The sequence below is a fragment of the Vicugna pacos genome, chromosome 35 (assembly GCF_048564905.1).
Source record: "Vicugna pacos chromosome 35, VicPac4, whole genome shotgun sequence".
NCBI lineage: Eukaryota > Metazoa > Chordata > Mammalia > Artiodactyla > Camelidae > Vicugna > Vicugna pacos.
The window spans coordinates 34,083,289-34,101,791 of record NC_133021.1 but is presented as its reverse complement, the minus strand read 5'-3'; the positions used below and the strand labels follow the sequence as shown (position 1 = coordinate 34,101,791).

At 52.4% G+C, this 18,503-nt stretch overlaps 1 protein-coding gene and 1 long non-coding RNA gene across 4 annotated transcripts in view; one reads left to right on the top strand and one right to left on the bottom strand.

Annotated features, from left to right (window-relative positions):
- Window positions 1-2,006: 2,006 nt before the first annotated feature.
- Window positions 2,007-13,245, bottom strand: LOC116277040 (uncharacterized). The gene is made up of 2 exons (XR_012067258.1): window positions 13,076-13,245; window positions 2,007-2,375 (listed from the first exon to the last, which is right to left on the bottom strand). It is a non-coding gene; the product is annotated as an uncharacterized lncRNA (long non-coding RNA).
- Window positions 12,474-18,503, top strand: part of PFKP (phosphofructokinase, platelet) — a 48,566-nt gene continuing 42,536 nt past the window's right edge. The window contains exon 1 of one of the 3 annotated variants that reach the window (XM_072955226.1): window positions 12,474-12,664. In XM_072955226.1, the coding sequence (XP_072811327.1) occupies window positions 12,550-12,664 (115 nt within the window). In that variant the 5' untranslated portion in view covers window positions 12,474-12,549. The remainder of the gene's footprint in view (window positions 12,665-18,503) is intronic. The other 2 variants (XM_072955225.1, XM_072955224.1) reach the window with 2 other exon arrangements.

The window sequence follows — 18,503 nt, the reverse complement described above, 5'->3', positions numbered from 1 at the left end:
GAGGCTGGTGCCGGGGCCACGCTGCCTGCACCTGCCTCCCCGTGCTGGCTGTGGGCCAGGTGGCCGGCGTCAGTCACTCAGGGTCCTTGTCCCGCCGAGGGGAGCCAACAAGACTTTCCGCACAAGGTTATGAGGGTGATGACACGAGTCAGAAACGCTTCAGGGGCTTAAGAGAGTGCCTGGCACGTGGCACGACCCTTGGAAAACTCTCCAGCACAGCAGGTCCCAGCGCCAAAGACCACACTCGGGTCAAGGTCGTGGTGTGGAGCCCCGGGACCCTCCATGCCTCCCCGGGACCGCCGTGCCTCCCCGAGACCCGCCGTGCCTCCCCGGGACCGCCGTGCCTCCCCGGGACCCGCCGTGCCACCCCAGGACCCGCCATGCCTCCCCGGGACCCGCCGTGTCTCCCCGGTACCGCCATGCTGCCCTGGGACCCGCCACCCCAGCTGGGCTTCCTGACCATACGCTCCCGGGTGGGGCAGTGCTGCTCTGAGCTGTATCACCTTATCAGTAATTGTTGGGTGTGAGGTACGAACATAACCAACATGGGAGGGAAAAGCAGGTTGCAAAAGAGAATAAATGCATGAGTTTGTTTTTCTACCTTCAATAATGGGTAAAGCCCACGTCTCCCAGCACACGAGGAGCCCTTGTGAAGACACGTTAGGGATTTAAATTCTCCCCTGGGCCAGGTAAGTACGGCACATATTTAGGAAAGAATCTCCGTTATCTCAAGATCAAATATACGAGGCATGTTTGTTCAGCAAAGTAGGAGAAAGGAAGATACAGGCAAGAGTTGGAGCTGGGTCGTCATTCTAAGTGAAATCAGCCAGAAAGGGAGAGAAAAATGCTATATTGTATCACTCATATGTGGAATCTTTAAAGAAAAAAGACACAGATGAACTTATGTGCAAACAAACAGACTCAGAGCTAGAGAACAAACTTAATGTCACCAGGGGGAGCGGGGGTGCGAAGGGATAAATTGGGAGCTCAGGATTAGCAGATACTAACTACTATACATAAAATTGACCAACGACAAGGTCCTACTGTGCAGCACAGGGAACTATATTCAATACCTTGTTGTGACCAATAATGGAAAAGAACATGAAAAGGAATCCATGTATGTAGATGTGTGACTGAAACATGATGCTGTGCACCGGAAACTGACACAACATTGCAGACTGACTATACCTCAATTAAAGTAATGAATATTTTTCAAAAAGAGTTGGAGTTGGAAGTTCCTCTTTGTTACTGTGTAATTTTAAAATAGCTGTGTTTTAGTGAGAGAGTTTGAGGAACCTGGAGGCGTCAAGGGAGCCAAAGTGACCCTGCTCCTGGGAGGAGCAGGAAAAGCAGTGAAGCGACCATCACCCTCCTGGCCTCTCAGTGCGACACTGAGGGCCACCTTGTCACTGGGACTCAAACAACTAAGGCTGAGAACGTGAACTTTAAATGTTGAAAGTAACGAACAGCAAAATTCCTAATGGTTTGAATGACCACGTTGGAGCCTGGCCACTCCTTTGACCTGTGGACTGACGGCTCCTAAGACTTGGGGTATCGTGTGTGTGTGGTTTTAAATCAAGTCATTCTTTTATGAATCTTTTGGACTCTTTCCCCTCCCCCTATCTTAATATTTAATGAGCCAGATTTTTCTATCAATATGGGAACTTCCTATCCAGAGGGAAACTCAGCTCCAAAAGGCATTTGTTGTAATTCAGCATCAACGCAGAGAGGTTACTCAGGGCCATAATTAATTCATATCCCTCTGAAGCAAATACTGCCTCCACCAGACCTAGGGAGTCCCTTACGGCTGAGTAATGACGGGGGGAGAAGGATGCAGTGTAGTTACATAACACAGTCGGAGAGCATCTTCCTTCGGGGGGGTGTGAATCTGATGGGCTACATCCTTTGGCACCAGGTTCTTCACTGTCAACTGCCAGTGTCAACCCAGGATGTCTAGAGCAATTCCTTTAAGTGGAACTTCATGAAAACAAACAGACAAACAAAACCAGCAAATTATTCCCAGTGTTCAGGAGCAAATGAGATACCGAATACACTTTGGATCTGTTCACTCACAACTTCTCAGTAACCGGTGATCACCTTTATCAGGAACATTCTGTGCTGGCCAAGACTGTGTCTTCTCTGTCCCCTGAACTCTCAGACCTCACCACACCGAGAGGCTTGCTTCTCCTTTCCAGGGTTTCATCCTGAAGTTTCGTCTTTGCTTATAAGCTTGCTGCCAGCGGGGTCCGTGTACCCAGTTGACTTATGCCAAACTGTGCCTCTCTCTGATGGGTTCCGGGGGACTCTGGGCGTGGCTTACAGAAACGATGCGTCTCCAATCTGCGGCCCGTGGAGGACTTGCTTCCTTGTTTCTGCTGTGGCAACAAGGGTGGGGTGTAAGGTCATTCTCGCCAGGAAACCACTTTCTCCCTGGAAGAGGAACTGGGAATGACTCGTCTGCTGAGTGGCCCTGCGACGCGTCTTGTGTGACGTCCGGGACTGCCCCTGTCTCTCTCTCAGACACACACACACACACACACCAGCTCTACTCAAGAACGCTACTGCTCATTTCAAGCCCACTGTCACGGGGGTTAAGCATGATCTTAGAACATCTGAAACTTGATGATGAAATGGTTATCTTGGTTGACCAGAAGTATAAGAAGAACCATTCAACAGAGGACCCTGCGTAACATTATTGCTTCAGCGTTATTGAAGAGAGTTTCAACCTACACCATGATGGAAAATTTTTTTAACAGGATAACACCGTCTGTGCTGGGAGGCAGTCTACTTCTGAACAAGAGAGATTTTTTTCAGCAAATTTGAAATTAAAGTTTCTGAAGGCAAATATGGTTGCTCTATGTTTACAAGGGACTGATGCTGTGCAATTATTATAATAAATTCATGGCTGTGTAAGTTACTTCCTGCTTAGGGAAGACGTTTTGTGTGGCTGTATTACCTTATAAACACTGAAGCAATAATGAGCTGTTTCATTCTCAAAACAAAGCTGGTGGAGCATAAGTTACAGAGTTACGTACGTAGCTTCTGCCTCGATCATTTCTTGCTTGAATTTTACTGATTACAGACCATCCACATTTCCACATCACACAGAATGCATTGCTCACATCTTTCTAGTCCGGTGTGCGCGTAGTCCCCTTGTGAAGGAAGAAATACTTTCCGGAGAAGTGTTTTAAAATGCAAGTTTTAGTGTTCAGGGATGTTGAGGCCACAGATCAGGAGACGACTGCCACTGACGAGATAGTTTGGTTCTCAGAGGTCCAAGAGGAGGGTCGCGCCACTCCATGCAGGGCCGCGGGTGGGGGCGGGGACAGGGACCGGGTGGGGAACAGGGTCCTCTGAGAGGCAGAGGGAGGGGGATGGTGGTTTCCTGAGGAAGGAGCTGGTGGGGGAGGGCAAGCAGACTTAGCATCAGCTCCTTTGAGTTAATTTCAGTGGGTTCTGGGGAGGAGGGTCCCGCAGCCCAGGACCTGGCCCTGGGTGATTAGGGCAGGGGGGAAGCAGCCGGGGCGTTTACAGGGGAGGTTGGGGGCTGGGCTCTGGGTTGGCTGGCTTGCATACAAAAGTCGCACCCCCAGTCAAGTCCTTCCCTATCTCTAGGAATCGCTACAGGGTGGGGAGGGCAGAGGCGGAGTCCCTGCAGGGACCTAAGTTCCCAGATGTCAAAGCATCAGAATAGAAAGGCACGTGTGCCACAGGAAGCGAGAGTGAGGCTGTGACCCACGCCTGTGGTGCTGTGTCATTCCAGAACCCCAGAGAATACGTCTTCCAGGAGAAGAGAGAAAACAGAATTCCAGTGAAAGGAAACGGAAATGGCACACAAGCCCACAGAGGGGGGAGGGGGAGGGGGAGATGCATGAGGGGAAGGGGCGGCAAACAGAACGAATCAGCGACCCGACCCGGGAGAGTGACTGCTCAGAATGTCTTAGACGCCAGAACATTCACGGATCAGAACTAAGGTTGATACACCAGAAGCCACAAAGATCAAACACTGAGAAATAAAAAATTACATTTCCCATCACTGCCTCATAAAAATAAAAGAAGTAAAGGCAGGGCATGAATAAAAGATGATAATCAAATACCCGCTGTTCAAATATAGATAACCCTGAAATTATGGTTTATTTTAAAAGCTTTATTTATCAGAGATCAAATGCTGGGGAACGATTTTTCAAGAATTGCCAGGTAGATCCATGTGTCCCAGTGTCCGGGGTGCAGGATGAAGGGCCCGGGTGGGATGGAGGAAGATCCACGTGGCCCAGTGTCCAGGGTGCAGGATGAAGGGCCTGGGTGGGAAGGAGGGAGATTCATGTGGCCCAGTGACCAGGGTCCAGGATGAAGGGCCCGGGTGGGATGGAGGGTGCAGGGTGGATGGGGCGCCGGGCTCTGCTGACGGCTGTGCAGGTACGAGCCCCGGCTCCTCCTTGACTGCTGTGTGGCCACCTGAAAGTGTGTAGCCTCTCTGAGACTCAGCTTCCTCAGCGATAAAATGCGGGTCGTGAGCCTTAGAAGAGGCTTAAATAAAATCAAACACATAAACTGTTCAGACCACCGTCTTGCACACACAGCACGTGCTCTGCAACTTCAGCTCCATTTGTCTGACAATCACATAATTCTAAAGTTCCAGGAGATTACCTGTGTGTGTAACTGTAAATCCGGTCATCCTGTACTGTGCTAAGCAGATTAGCTAATGAGGTGAAGGTTACTGGGCTGCCCAGTGAACAGCGCTGCAGGACCTGCACCAGGGAGGGGGGAGCCGGCATCGCGTGCCCGCCAGCCCAGTGTCTCATGCGTGGTCTCACTCAGTGCCTTGGTCACTGCTGACAAAATCTAAGTATCTCTGAGGACCAGAAAGAAACAAAAAACGGTGAAAGTTGGCACCAGGGGTCATCCATGTATTTGGTTGCCCAGAGGAAAAGGTGCATGTTCTAGGTTTTATAGAGAAGCAGAAGCAGTGATTTTTAACTGAGGGAAAGTCTGCTCATTCATGAATTCACGGAATGTCCACCTTTCTGGGGACAGTGGACCACGGTGGGTTTTCCCTCTTTATGGTCATTTCTGACAGTACCCATTTTCCCTTCCTACTGGAAGGCACATTTTTACACATTTGAATGTCGCTCACTCAGGGTCCATATTACAGAGGCTTTTGTGTTTGTTTGTTTCTGGCTAGTACACAAAGCAGTGGTTCGTCTCAGAGTGGATGGAATTTAAAACTCGGTGAAATCGCATTTTTACTGATGTGACCTATACGTGAACAAAGCCAAGTGAGGGAAATAGGAAACTGAAACTTCAGCCAGATTTCCTCGGAAACCTTGTACTGTGATGCGTGCAAAACACGGTGTCACCCAGGGAGGAAGAATAAGAAAGTGAAGGCTCATCCTGCCTCATTGCCAGAGTCTCTAGAAAGCCTCAGCTCACGCAGAGAACGTGGCGTTGGGGGGACAGACACAGAGGCCGGTGGCAGCACAGAAATGGGCTCCCACTCACACGGCTGATTTTCAACAAAGGTGAAAAGGCAATTCAATGGGGAAAGGTGAGTCTTTTTAGCAACCGGCTCTGAGATGACGCAGCACAGTCACTGTGTATAAAACAGAATGTGAAATTCCATCTTTGCCTCCCACCATAAGCAGATATCAACTCAGACTGAGTGAGGCAAAAAAAAAAATTTCTTAGAGACGGCACCAAAAGCACAATTACAAAGTCTTTTTAAAAGTTTATTGACCGGACTTCATCAAAAGTCAACAGCTAATTTTCAAGGTAGAAGCTCGGAGAAGTGATGCGTGAAATACATATCTGGCAAAGGACTTGTACCTACAGTTCATAAATAATTCTCACGGCTCAATAAGAAAACAAATAATTCAAAAACGGGCGTGGGAGGAGGGTAGAGCTCAGTGGTAAAAAGCGCGTGCTTAGCATGCACGAGGTCCTGGGTTCAATCCCCAGCGCCTCCATTAAAAGACATAAATAAACCTAATTACCTCCCCTCTCCCCCACCAAAAGAACTGGGTGGCTACTTAAATGATAAACCAGTGGCCTCCTGTAAAAAAAAAAAAGTGCTTTTTTCATGGCACTGAGACCCCTACTTTACAAGACACACACACACACACACATACACACACACACCCGTGTTTCTCTGGCTGCAGTGAGAATCTTTGGCAAAGCTTAGATCTCAGGGTTCCCAGCCAGACTGCGCTGGGCCAGGAGACAGAATCTCGCCAACTCCCCAGAAACTAATAAAATCCTATCTGCTTAGTCAGGATTTTACTTTCTCAATATTCCAGTTATGGTAACACTTACATAAGTAAGCTTCTTTATTTCAAATTGTTTTTCAGGAAAGTATATATTTTCGAAATTCCAGCGTGGGGAACAGAGCTCCCAGCCACACACCAGCCTGATTTGCAGAATCAGGTTCATTCGCGGGAACAGAATGCAGGCTGAGAGCTCCCCTGCTCCACATCCTGGGGACACAGACGAGGCTTGTTTAATCCCCTGGGGGATGTGTGTGTGTGTGTGTGTGTGTGTGTGTGTGTATGCAGGTGTACGTGTGTCTACACACGCACGCAGCGTAATGAAACGCGCAAGTCAGGAAGTGATGAACTTGGACGCGTCTCAGGAATGCACAAATACAGCCGAGGACCAGCCGTCTCCAGGGAGGACTTCCAGGACCCGTTGGCTAACAAAATTAAAGTCATTCCTGGAAGGCCACCAGGACGTAGCTAACGAGATGCGAAAACAAGCTTCGATCGCAGGGCCTCACTTTCAAAATGGAGAGCGAAGAGCGAGCAAGACAAGCCGGAGGATGGCGAGTCCTGGAGAACGGGCTGCAGGAGCAGCTGTGCCAGTGTCTCTCCAGAAGCTTCTGGGGGGGCTCTGGACAAGGGGCCCTGGATCTCGGGCAAGAGTGACGACTGTTCTCCCTCTCTCTCTCTCTTCCCGTTTAATCCTTCAGTGGAAAATTCCCTTCAGGGAATTCATCACCCTTTGTACTTACCCCGCGGGTACCAAACCGCCCCCTGACCTGCACGCTGGTTCCTAATCAGCCTATGCACCTGGGAAAGCCCACACGGCTCATGAGGGGTCCTGGTGCAGCACCTCTGTGACTCCAGATCACCAGAAGTTAAGACCAAGTCTGCAAAGTGGGGCCTTACACAGACTCTTAGCATTTCCCTGTTTTTTTTAATTTTTAAATTTTTTTAGTTTTTGGTTCCAGGAGCCAGGAAGCTCACAGCCCAACATGCCCCCGAGTCTGGAAACCACACGGACTGTGAATACACACATGTATTTCATTTCATCCCCTAAACTTTCCACTTGCATCTGACTCACCTCACTTTAGATGTGTCTTTTTTTTTTTTTTTGGTGGCCTGATCTTTAAAAAAAAAAATCTGAGAATACGTTTAAAAAGAAAGTTTCTGTACCCTCCAAAATCTTGGAGCCCAAGAGGAAGATCAGCAGCCAAACAGCCTGGGAACGAACGGCACCTCCTGGGCCAGCACCCGGCCGCCAGCAGGGGACAAAGGTTTCTGTGTGCAGCTCCAGCAAGAGAGCCTTGGGGAGCAAATGTGTTCTAGCCAAAGAGGCCAAGGTCAGGTGAGGCCACGTCCTCGCCCTCTGGGGGCCAGCGGGTGAGGCCCACAAGTTGGGGGAGCGAGAGCAGGGATCCGTTGGAGAACCTGAGACTTTGACCCCCCCAGCAGGGCGGACCTCCCTCCCACGTCTGCAAAGACCGGAGCCCCTGTGAGCGCTGGAGATTCAAGCTGCCGACTATTCTGAATAGTCAGCCGAATCCTCGGTGATCCCCACAGCAAGATGGACTGTCTTGATGTTTCTAGTGACCAGTTACATTGTCTCCAGGATAACTTTGTTTTCCTTGCTAAGAGCCACCCTCCCGCAGTCTGTTTCCCGCCCTTCTTACTGGGTCCCCACTCGACTGTTTTAATGGTAGAGGTGAGAGCGGCCACAGGAAGCAGACGAAATGGGTGAGAAGTTGCCAGTGGAGCTGGACTGGCGATGCTGAGACAAGAGAAAGGAGGGGGCACAGCAGAGAAACATCCCAGTTCAAGTACAGGAGCTTCCATCCTTGATCAGCAGCAAGATGTCCAAACTCAGGCCTGGATTCCCAAATCCTAGGCCTTTTCCATGACCCACTAGTCATGCAATTAACTTGGGAGGGGGGTTAATAGACGCTTTCATTTTTTCACTACTGACAGACAATCTGCCAGATCAGAAGTGAATGGGAACCGTGCGCAGGGGGCAGAAAGCAGAGGCAGACGGCATCACCGGTCCTGGGAGGAGACGAGCTCTCAGAAAGTTTACACCCAAACAGCATCTACAACTCCTGCTGCGCACGTGCTGGCCTGGGCCCCCAGCCCATGCACGGTCCCTGTGTGCTCGTCTGCAAGCTGCAAAAACACAGCTGTTTGCAGCTTTGCTTTGGGATATTTTGGTGAGTTCGCCCTTGAACACTGGCCAGGAACCACGTCAGTTCAGATATAGAAGTGAGGAGCTTCAAGAGCACGTCATTACAAGAAAATATTTATACGTCTGTGTGTGTAGGACTGAGTCACTTCACTGTACACCTGAAACTAACATTGTAAATCAACTGTCCTTCAGTAAAAAATTTTTAAAAAAAGAACACATCATTACGAACCTGTAAACGCTGATGGGGAACACAGGTCTATGCGTAGACAGTATGCAAAATGGTATTCAGATTTAGCAGCTCACAACTAAAACACAGAAGGACCGAATTCAACCTGTGTGTACTAGTCAGGGCTCTCCAAAGGAGCAGAAGCCATGGGATATATGTGTATGGACACAGAGTGTGTGTGTGTGTGTGTGTGTGTGTGTGTGTGTACATTCACCCCTCCCCGGGCCCTCAGTGGACTGGATGAGACCCACCCCTGTGGGGAGGGGCTCCGTGTTACTCAGCTCCCTGACTCCAACGTTAGTCTCCTTGGAAACACCCTCACAGCCACATCCAGAAACCATGTTTTGTCAGCGATCCGGGCACCCATGATCCGGTCAAGTTGACACATAAAATTAACCATCACATGACATTACTGCTAAAAATCACCATAATTTCCTTTTCCAACTGGAAAATTCCTGTCTAACTCATTTTTCAGTAGACAGCCACCTCTCTTTTCCTCTGTGTTCTGAAGTCACACAGCAATTACGGAAGTTCTTCTGAAAGAACAGATCGATTTCTCCCACCTTATCAGCACACACGCTCTCCTGTTACACCAACAGTGTTGGAAGTACGAGCAAGTCTCCCTTAACTTTCACTAACACACAAAGAAGGAAAAAGTTGTTCTCTGAGAGGCCCCAGTTCACATCCCTGATGGAATTTCCTAGAGGAGTTAAACTCTTAATGGCCACATACTTTGCAAAAATAACAAGACTGTCTTCCTTTCCAATTTTTTTCCCCAGTGTCTAGATGCTTGCCCTAACTGGTTTAGGATGACATGATTCTGCGTCAAGGTTTTGGAGAGCTTCCCATTGTTTTATATATAATTCAAAGTTCAGCTGCCAGATATAAAGCAGAATTATTTTAAAATTTGGACAAGGACACTGAGAGACAACTGGAGGGCAGGGGGGGAAGCATGGGTTGAATACAGCATGTCCTAATTTAGCAAGTGGTTTCATTTATTCTCGGAGTTTCCAGTGCAGAGGAGGAGGAGAGGGAGGGTGAGGCATGAGGCAAAGGGCAGATGATCTCGGAGCGCTGGTTGCCAATGAGCCCGAAGTCAGCTCAGGGGGTGGGATGGAAGGAAACTGCCAAGATGAGGGATCAGATGAGACTTTAGACCCTGGCAGACACCTTGTTGAGACTGGACCAGAGGGCCCAGCAAAGTCTGCCTGCTCTCCCCACCCTGGAGTGACATTCCTATGATGTAAGTGAGTAGGAGCCACAAAAGCTTGGGGTGAATTTTTTAGGCAGCAATAAAGAACTAATGCACGTGGCAGGTCCTGCTGGAGGTGAGCCGTGCGGTCCACGTGGCATGTGAGTTTCCTTCCTGTATCAGAGGACTCGCTTCTGAGGCCAAAGTGTAAACTAAAAAAAAAAAAAAAAAAAAAAAAACCCACAACTCCAGTTGAAGAACTACTAAACTACATGTACTGCAAAATAAACAGAAGGGAGTATGTCTTTCTATGGCACCTGCGGCATCAATATCTCACATCCCGAGAGACTGAGCGATGGGTCAGAGCTCAGAAGCAGAACGGGAAAGGAGGAACCACAACGCTGCCTGAAGCCTCCGTAGCTTTTGCCAAACAGACATCACCTTGGGGATCTGACAGCTCTAAACTTTGTTTTCCATTATCTATAATATTTTATTCCCAAAACAATACTCATTCACTGGAGAAAAAGACAGACAATACCCACATTAAGTGGAAGAAAAGAAATTAAAATGTCTAGATTTATTGGCATCTATCTGCACGCACGTGTGCACACGCACAGGCCCACGGTACTTCTGACCCTCTTCGTCTAGGAATGTACCCTGAACACATTTCTGTGGAAATGGGTATCTGTCTTCACCACCGTAACAGCACTAGGAAATCCAGCGTCCATTTGTCTCATTTACTGACTTGTTCAGAGTCTAACTTTGTATCTACTGTTTTCTACATTACAGACAATCCCACGCCAAATGGCCAACCATCTAAATTACGAAAATACCAATTTTATAAGAAGATGAAGGCTTTGGGGCTAAAATAAAATTCCGTGCGCACCAACTGTTCAAAGTGTAGAATGCTCTAGAAAGGGAAGGGCGATCCTAGGGCACAAGTCCTGGGCCTCGGGCACCTCTGGAGGAGATGCTCAGAGCCTGGTTCGGCTCTCCGGCTCTGGGAGAGTGAAGGACAGACACCCAGCGTTCTCCCTGCACCCCTGGCTCAGGCTCAATCCATCACAGGTGTGTTCAGGCTCTGCCGCCATCAGAACCGGCTGGGACTTGTTACACACACACATTTTCTGGCAGCACTCCCAGAAACTGGACATTGGTGATTCTGGCAGAGCCGGGAAGACCAGGCCAGGTTCGGATGACCGTAGGCCTTTAGAAGTTGCTAGATGTCCTCTGGCCTTGTCCACAGCGGGTATTTATTTCTCTTCTGCAGTGAATTTCTGATGCTCGGAGAAATGAGCGTGAGGATAAGGCAAGCCCCCATGAGCGTGCGCCCACCCCGCCTTCCGTCCAGGGCGCCCGCGGAGGCTACCGCCGTTGGTGCCAGACCACACGGCCTTTACTTCACCTCTCCCCTCTGCATCCGCTCGACGCACATGCGTTGCACGTCCAGCAGGAGGCACTGTGCTATCCTCGCTGGGAACCGCTGCGGGGGCCGCTTATGGAAGTCTTTTCTGGGGGTGGCTGTACCCCAGGCTCAGTGCTGGGAGCGCCGCGAGGCCGCGCCCCGAGAGGCATCCGTCCGCACAGTCGCGGCAGGGAACCCGCCTAGACAAGCTTCCAGAAAAGCCGGCTCCTTGCTCATCCGTCACCCAGGACGTTAGACGTGAACGCCTCAGTCCAGGGGTCACCAGGGGAGCCATGAGAGCATCTGGTTGGCGACACCGCGGTTCCTTAGCAAGCAGTTGGGTCTTATCGCCCCGCCGAGACTCTCCTGCCCTTCTCCTGCCCCTCCAATCCCCGCGCCTGGCCCGGTGCGCGGGTGTCACCAGGGTCCCCTACGGCCACGTTCCTTCGTCTCCTCGTGCGCCAGAGCCCCAGGCGAGGGACAGGACCGGCGCTTCGTCATCGCCCGCCAGCGTCGCCCACGTTCGCCCACCGACTGGAAGACCCGCTCGCGCATCCTTCCTCCCTGACCTCAGGCCGGAGGAAAAGCTGGGGCGCCCGCCGCCCGGAGCACTGCCCCTGGAAGGAATCCCGCGCGGCCCCCCGCGTGCCTCTGAGACGGTTCGGTCCCCGCAACTGCCGCGGGCCCGGCGCCACCGGCGGCGCTCCGCAACCCAACCCCCCGTTTACTGCGCTCCCCGCCCTGCGATGCCCTCGGCCGCCTGCGACGCTCCCACAGCTACCGCGATCCCCACCTGCAGTGCTCCGCCTTCTGCGTACGCCCCCCACCTGCCGCGCTCCCCTCTCGTGATGCCCCCCACCTTCGCTGCACACCCTCCTGCGGTGCTTCCCCCGCCCCCACCAGTGATGCTCTCAGAACCTCGGTGGCCCCGCCCCCTATGATGCTCCGCCCACCTGCGGGATTTCCCACCCACCTGTGGTGCTTTCCCGTCCCCCTGCGGTGCTTCCGGCCCGTAATGCTCCTCCCACCTGCGATGCACGCCCCTCCCCGGCTCAGCCTTGCATTGCTCCCCCCCATTTGATGCTCCCTGCAGGCCAAGCTCCCCCAAGTGGTGCTCCCTGCAGGCCGGCTCCCCTGGCCCCGCCCGCCCCGCCGCCCCCGCGCCCCAGAGCCCGCCCTTAGCCGCCCATTGGCGCTCGCTGCGCGGGCGGGGCCGGCGGTTCCAGTGACCGCGGCGCGGGCGGGGCGCAGTGCCTGCCGAGCACCCTCCCCAGAGCGGTCTCCGGCCTGCTCGCCATGGACGACCGTGATGTCTCCCAGAACCCCAGGGGCTCCTTCCGAAAGTTCCTGGAGCACCTCTCCGGGGCCGGCAAAGCCATCGGCGTGCTGACCAGCGGCGGGGATGCCCAAGGTGCGCGACCGCCTCTCCTGGCCAGGCGCGGGCGGCGAAGGGAGGGGCCGGGGAGAGAAGGGGTGTGCGGACTCCGGAGAGAAAGGTTGGGGGCACCGGGGAAAAGGATGCGGTCACCGGGGGAAGGGATTGGGTACCGAGGAGAAAGGATGGGGGACTGGGGCGAAAGAACGGGGGGGGCACCGGGAAAAGAGATGGGCAGAGGGGACCAGAGAAAAGGGAGGAGGTTCCAGGGAGAAGAGATGGGGGAACCAGGGAGAAACGAGGAGCAGAGGGGTACGGGGGAGAAGCCCGGCTCCCAGGAACCTCAGGGTACCCTCCTGGAGCCGGAGCAGGTGCGGGCCGTGAAGCCTCAGAAGGGGTGACTGCGCGGGCAGTGGGTGGGAGGAATATGGCAGTAGGATACCTTACCAGGAAGGTCAGTTTTCCACCTTCACGTTAATTTTTAATTGCAACGGGTGTTGGGGTCACCTGGACCGAGTTCGGAGGTCATTTCTCATCCGAGTCTTAGAATGAAGCCGGACGCCCCTCCCAAACTTGGCCACAGCGCAGCCACTTCTGATGCCGCGGCTCCCACGCCAGCTCCGTCCCCACCCCACCCCCAACGTCGTGGAAAAAACCGCTGGGTCCCCGCTGCGCGTCTGCAGCCTCGCGACCCCCGCGCGGCGCGGGCCGGGTCTCCGCTGCTATCCGGCGGGACGCGGCGAGGGGCGCACGGAGGTCCCATCCGGGGTTGCCGGGTGGCTCGGCACCGCCTTGCGTTTCCGCTGGGAGATTTTAAAAAACGGTTTTCCGCCGCTTTAATCTTCTGTCCCCTTCCGGCTCGTCACCAAACGGAAAACTGAAATGGGTCACTAGGCCCTCCCCGCCAGCCTCCCCTGGATGGGAAGGACCAGGAAGCGGGGATTCCGGGGCGTCACCAGCTCCCGGGCTGCGGACTCCAGCCACCGCTCCCCACTCACTCCCCAACCCCCGGCCAACGTGGAAGCTGATTCTGGGGAAAAGGGGACCCAAGCTCGAGGACACACGAAGGGAATTTCCCGATTTAAAGCCAGGGCGACACAGCCGCGTCCCGGGCCCCTAGCGCTGGGCGCACGTGCGGGCGCAGGGGTTCGCAGACGCTTGGGCTTTCCGACCCGGGTAAATCCCCAGGTGGCGCGAGCCAACCGCTAGAAAGTAGCTCGGCGCTGGCCGGGCGGATGCGTCCGGAGACGCCTCCCCAGCTGGGCTTTGGGTTTTATTTTACCCTCTTCCTCCTGTCCCGGATGAGGTGAAAGACCCCGATGCCTCATTTTCGCCTGCTTTGAGGCCACACCCGGTGGAGGGATACTTAAGTGATGGGCCCGGCACCTTCGCCTGCTGCCCACCCTGCCCGTGACCTTCCCTTCGCCCTTGAGCCGGGCGGGGCCGGGCGGGTGCCGCAGGTGGGGCGCTGTGGCCCCAGCCCCGCCCGGCGCGGGCGAGTACGTGATGCGCGGCCCGTCGCCGCCCGTGCACCCCGCGCACCCCGCGCCCTAGACCCCGGGCACCCCGCGTGCGGCCACCCGGAGGCGTGGGGCCGCGCGCTCCCGGGAACCTGGGTCCCCGGCGCGTGGGTCTCTTGGAAGCCCCTCCCTATCCTATTGAAGGTGGCGCTCCCGGCTCAGTCACCGCCCCCGCCCCGCCAGGCTGCCAGAGCGGAGCGGGGCTGCGCGGTTTGGTATTATAGTAAAAGGACCCCGGTATAAACGCTCAAGAGAGAGAAGATGTGACGTGGCAAAGGCTGCGAGTGGGTAAATGGCACGGTGAAATAGATGCCATCACCTACATTACCTGAATAAACACCGGAAGATGTGCAGGTGGGGTCGCTTCCGGTGGCAGGGGCCTCAGAGGGGCTTCCCAGTCAAGCGGCTTCAAAAGCGCGCGCGTCCGGAGACGTGGGCGAGCCCCAAATAGGAAGCATGTTGAAAGACTCTTACCCCGGGCTTGGAAAGAGACTAAAACGTTGGCACAGGAAGAGGAACTGGTCTCTTCGTCTTCCACGTTTCAAGGTCAAAGTTTCAAGGTTATTTCAGAATTAAGGTGCTCTGTTGAAAAAAATGTGGGTCATTATTTTGAGTTCCAAAGTTTGCTCAACCGCCTGGTAGCTGGTGTACAACCATTGAAGCAAGAACACGGCAGACAAGATCAGCGTTTTCTCTGCTCCCTATCCTGGCCCTGGCGCTGGTGCGCAGTTATGAATAACAGAGCTCAGTAAGTCCACACCCCTTCCCGGCAGTGGAAAAGGATGCTTTGCGAATTAAAATTATATGAGAACATGGCTTGGTCGGTGTATTGTCAGATTAATGGGAGATGGCTGCTCAGCAGGTGCCGCCAGGCACAGTGGCCTGATGCTCTGAACCGGGCCATCTGGGCGGCCCTTGCAGAGCCCACCCTGGCCAGTCGTCTGGGCATTTTCCCCCAGGCAGGGCTGAGCCTGGTGCCTCCATTTCTTCTGGGACTTCATGCCAAGCGCCACCTCCGGTTTTGATCCAGTCTCAGACCTAATTGAATGTCTGGGTGCATTTCTTTCTGAGAAAGCCCTCCTGGAGACGTGCTCCCCAGGGGACCAGTCTCGGCAGCAGGGACTTGCAGACCCCTGGAGGAGGTTGTTCCTGGGGGTGCTCTCTGTTGTACCCCTATTCTTTTACCATTTTCTCTTGACTCCAAATGACACCAGTGCTTGCTTTTCCCGGAGATGGAAGAGCTTTGCCCACAGCTGAAGACCAAGAAGGATAATCTCAAAGTCTTCACTTCAGGACAGTTTTCTAATCAGATGTGAAATGAGGGTAAAATTCCATGTTGAGATGATGTAGCTGCGAGTCACTGGGCACATCTTATGTTCCCAGAGCTTTAAGGTTCTCCAGGCCTAATTACGTTCCTCCAAGACACGCACGCCTTCCTCTTGGAGGTGGGGAGAGAGACTCAGGGAGAGAGAAGTGACCTCGTTACGGTGACACGGCTCTGAGGTGGCGCTGGCAGGATTTAAACCAAGTTCTGAGAGATCTCAGTCTCACTTTCTGGGAGGCCCTGCTGGTCAGGGGCCCTTCTCAGGCGACGCTTTAACGTCTAATTAATACACAAAAGGGAGCAAAGTCCAGTTTGCTCAAAATTAGATGACTTTAAAGCAGCTTTAAGAACAGAAAATGGGTTTGCACCGTGAGAGTATCTGGGTGGCTGAATTGATGTAACACTTGAGGCCAGCGTGATCGAGTGCCTGTTTCTGCAGTGGAATCTGTATTATGTGGTGGTTGAAAAGGAAAGAGAAGAACCCCCCCCCCAGCTGTCTTCCCGACCCCCCAGCCCCAGGCATTAAGGAACTACTTCTAAGGCTAATTTTTTTCTTTTTCATTCTTTGGAACACCTCTGTTGTCACATGGAATGTCTGCAAATTTAAATTTGTGTTTACTTTAACCTAAAATAAGTTACAGGCCGGTGGACAGACTTCCCATGGCTAGATACCCACCCTCAAGCCAGCTTGTGTCACACCCCAGAAGTGACCCATCGCCTTAGACACAAGTGCAGGCCTTCTGGAGGGCCCAGTGCGGCCAAGAATGCAGAGAAATGGACCATGAGGGTGGGCTGAACGGGAGAGCCGAGTCCTTTTTGGCCTGTGGCAAAGTAAGTGTGAAGTCTGTAAACGGAGTCTGTACGAGCCCTTCCACGGATGGTTAAGAGTAACCAGCCCTTAGTGAGCCTTTGCTCTGAGGCCAGCACCAGCGCTTCCCCGCACTGACTCATCCTCGTCGCACACGCGAGCAGGTGAGCTTGGAGATGAACTGACTGCTGCTAGGAGGTTGGGCGTGGCTGCCGTGCGAGTGGGGCCCCGGGACGCAGGGCCATTCACCAGTGAGTCCCCGGCCCCCAGCTCAGTACGTGGCCCCCGGCAGGCCCCCAGATGTCTGCCGAATGTCTCCCTCCTGGAGCCTCCCCAAGGGCGGACCCCTTCCTTCTGCAAAATGGCAGGTGACTAGACATTCTAGCCGGCTTCTCTTCTCGTGAGCCACTTGGACGAATTAAGCCTCCACTAATCAGAAGCGCTCTTATCTGCAACAAATTAAGATTAGAACTTCAAAGCCGTCCTCAGACGTGTGAGGTGTCGGATGAGCTGAGTCGAGTGTAGATGGGTTCTCCCCTGAGCATGTGTTTCTTGAACTCAGCCTCCGGGCCCTGCTTGGAGGTGTGTGGGGGGGGTTCCCTCTGTGCCCACCCGGAGCTCTGCGGGCACGAGGGCCCAGCAGGTGACAGCAGTGGGTGCCTCTCCTCACGCAGCTCCAGGCCTGTACTGTCCTGGTCTGTGCATGAATGTTCTCCAGTGGGATCTCGTCCACTGATAATGTAACCATTAATTTAGCAAAAATTATTGGGTCGAGGAGGCTGAGCGTTAGAATGATGGTGTTAACCCCACGAATGCTGTGGTGAGTCTATGAAATTGCATCCTTTTCTACGAATGCACATGCCATGACATGACACATTCAGATGACCCTTAGAAGCTACACATGTGGTCCTCTTTCCAAAAACACATGCTTTCCCCCTTGGTTCCAGAAGACTCAAGGCTTTCATGCAGGACTCAAACCTTGTGTCCAGGAGAACTGGAGCTGTTTGACTCTCAGTCGGATGGGCTGCCAGAAGCAATTACACTAGAAATGGGAGACAGGGTAGCAACAGGTTAAAGGCAGGCTCAGGGCACGAAGCTGTACACCTGCTCCAAATGTAGTTGTGTTGAGTATGTTTGGATTGAAAAACAGATGGCTCTGTGCTAAGAACATAGCTGAGTTATTCTTTTCAACAAGCTGTGGACGGGGTTGTAATTCACTTGTGACAAAGCGTCTGCCAGGCCCATTTCCTCCCACCCTGTGCTCCACGGGGCTTCGCTGCCGCGCGCTCAGCGTGCTGGGGATCGCAGCGGTTGTGCTGGTCGGGACATGGAGCGTCGGGACACCTTCTCCTCAGGACGTATCCCCCCTCCCACACCTAAATTATTCACTTTACGGGGCAGCTTTCAGGAGAACTTTAGTAGCAAGAGCAAAATACGGCGCACTTCAAGTTTGTCTTCTGACACGTGCTGACATCCTTGCTTTGGTGCAAAGATGAAAACTCCATGAACTCAGAAAGAAACCTGTAAGAGGACTGAGCACCCGGCCTTATTTTTCAAAAGGGAATTTAAATGTTGAAATTAGTAAGGGCGTGGTTATAAGCACTGAGAAATATGCAGGGAAAATGGCTCAAAATGGTAAAAAAAAAAAAGAAGAGCCAAGTGAGGAAGTTGATTATACTCTCCAGATCACATAGGAAATAAAAGGAAACCCCAATTATTTTATTAGAAGCAACATGGTCCTAGTTTCTTACAAATTACTCGAAATTCAAATTTTATCAGAACAAAATCTCAGGAAGCATTTGGGTCCACTGCCTCCCTGATCTCAAGGAAGAAATTATCTTTTTTTTAAATTGAATTATAGTCCATTACAATGTGTCACTCTCTGGTGTACAGCATGTTTCAGTCATACATATACATAGAAATACTTGTTTTCATATTCTTTTTCGTTAGAGATTACTACGCAATATTGAATATGTTTCCCTGTGCTATATAGAAGAAATCTGTTTTTTAATTATTTTATATATAGTAGTTAATATATGCAAATCTCAAACTCCCAGTTTATCCCTTCCCACCCCCTTTCCCCTGCAACCATAAGTTTGTTTACTATGTCTGTGAGTCTATTTCTGTTTTGTAGATGAGTTCGTTAGTGTCTTTTTTCTTTTCTTTTTTTGGACTCTACATATAAGTGATCTCATATGGTATCTTTCTCTTCCTGGCTGCCTT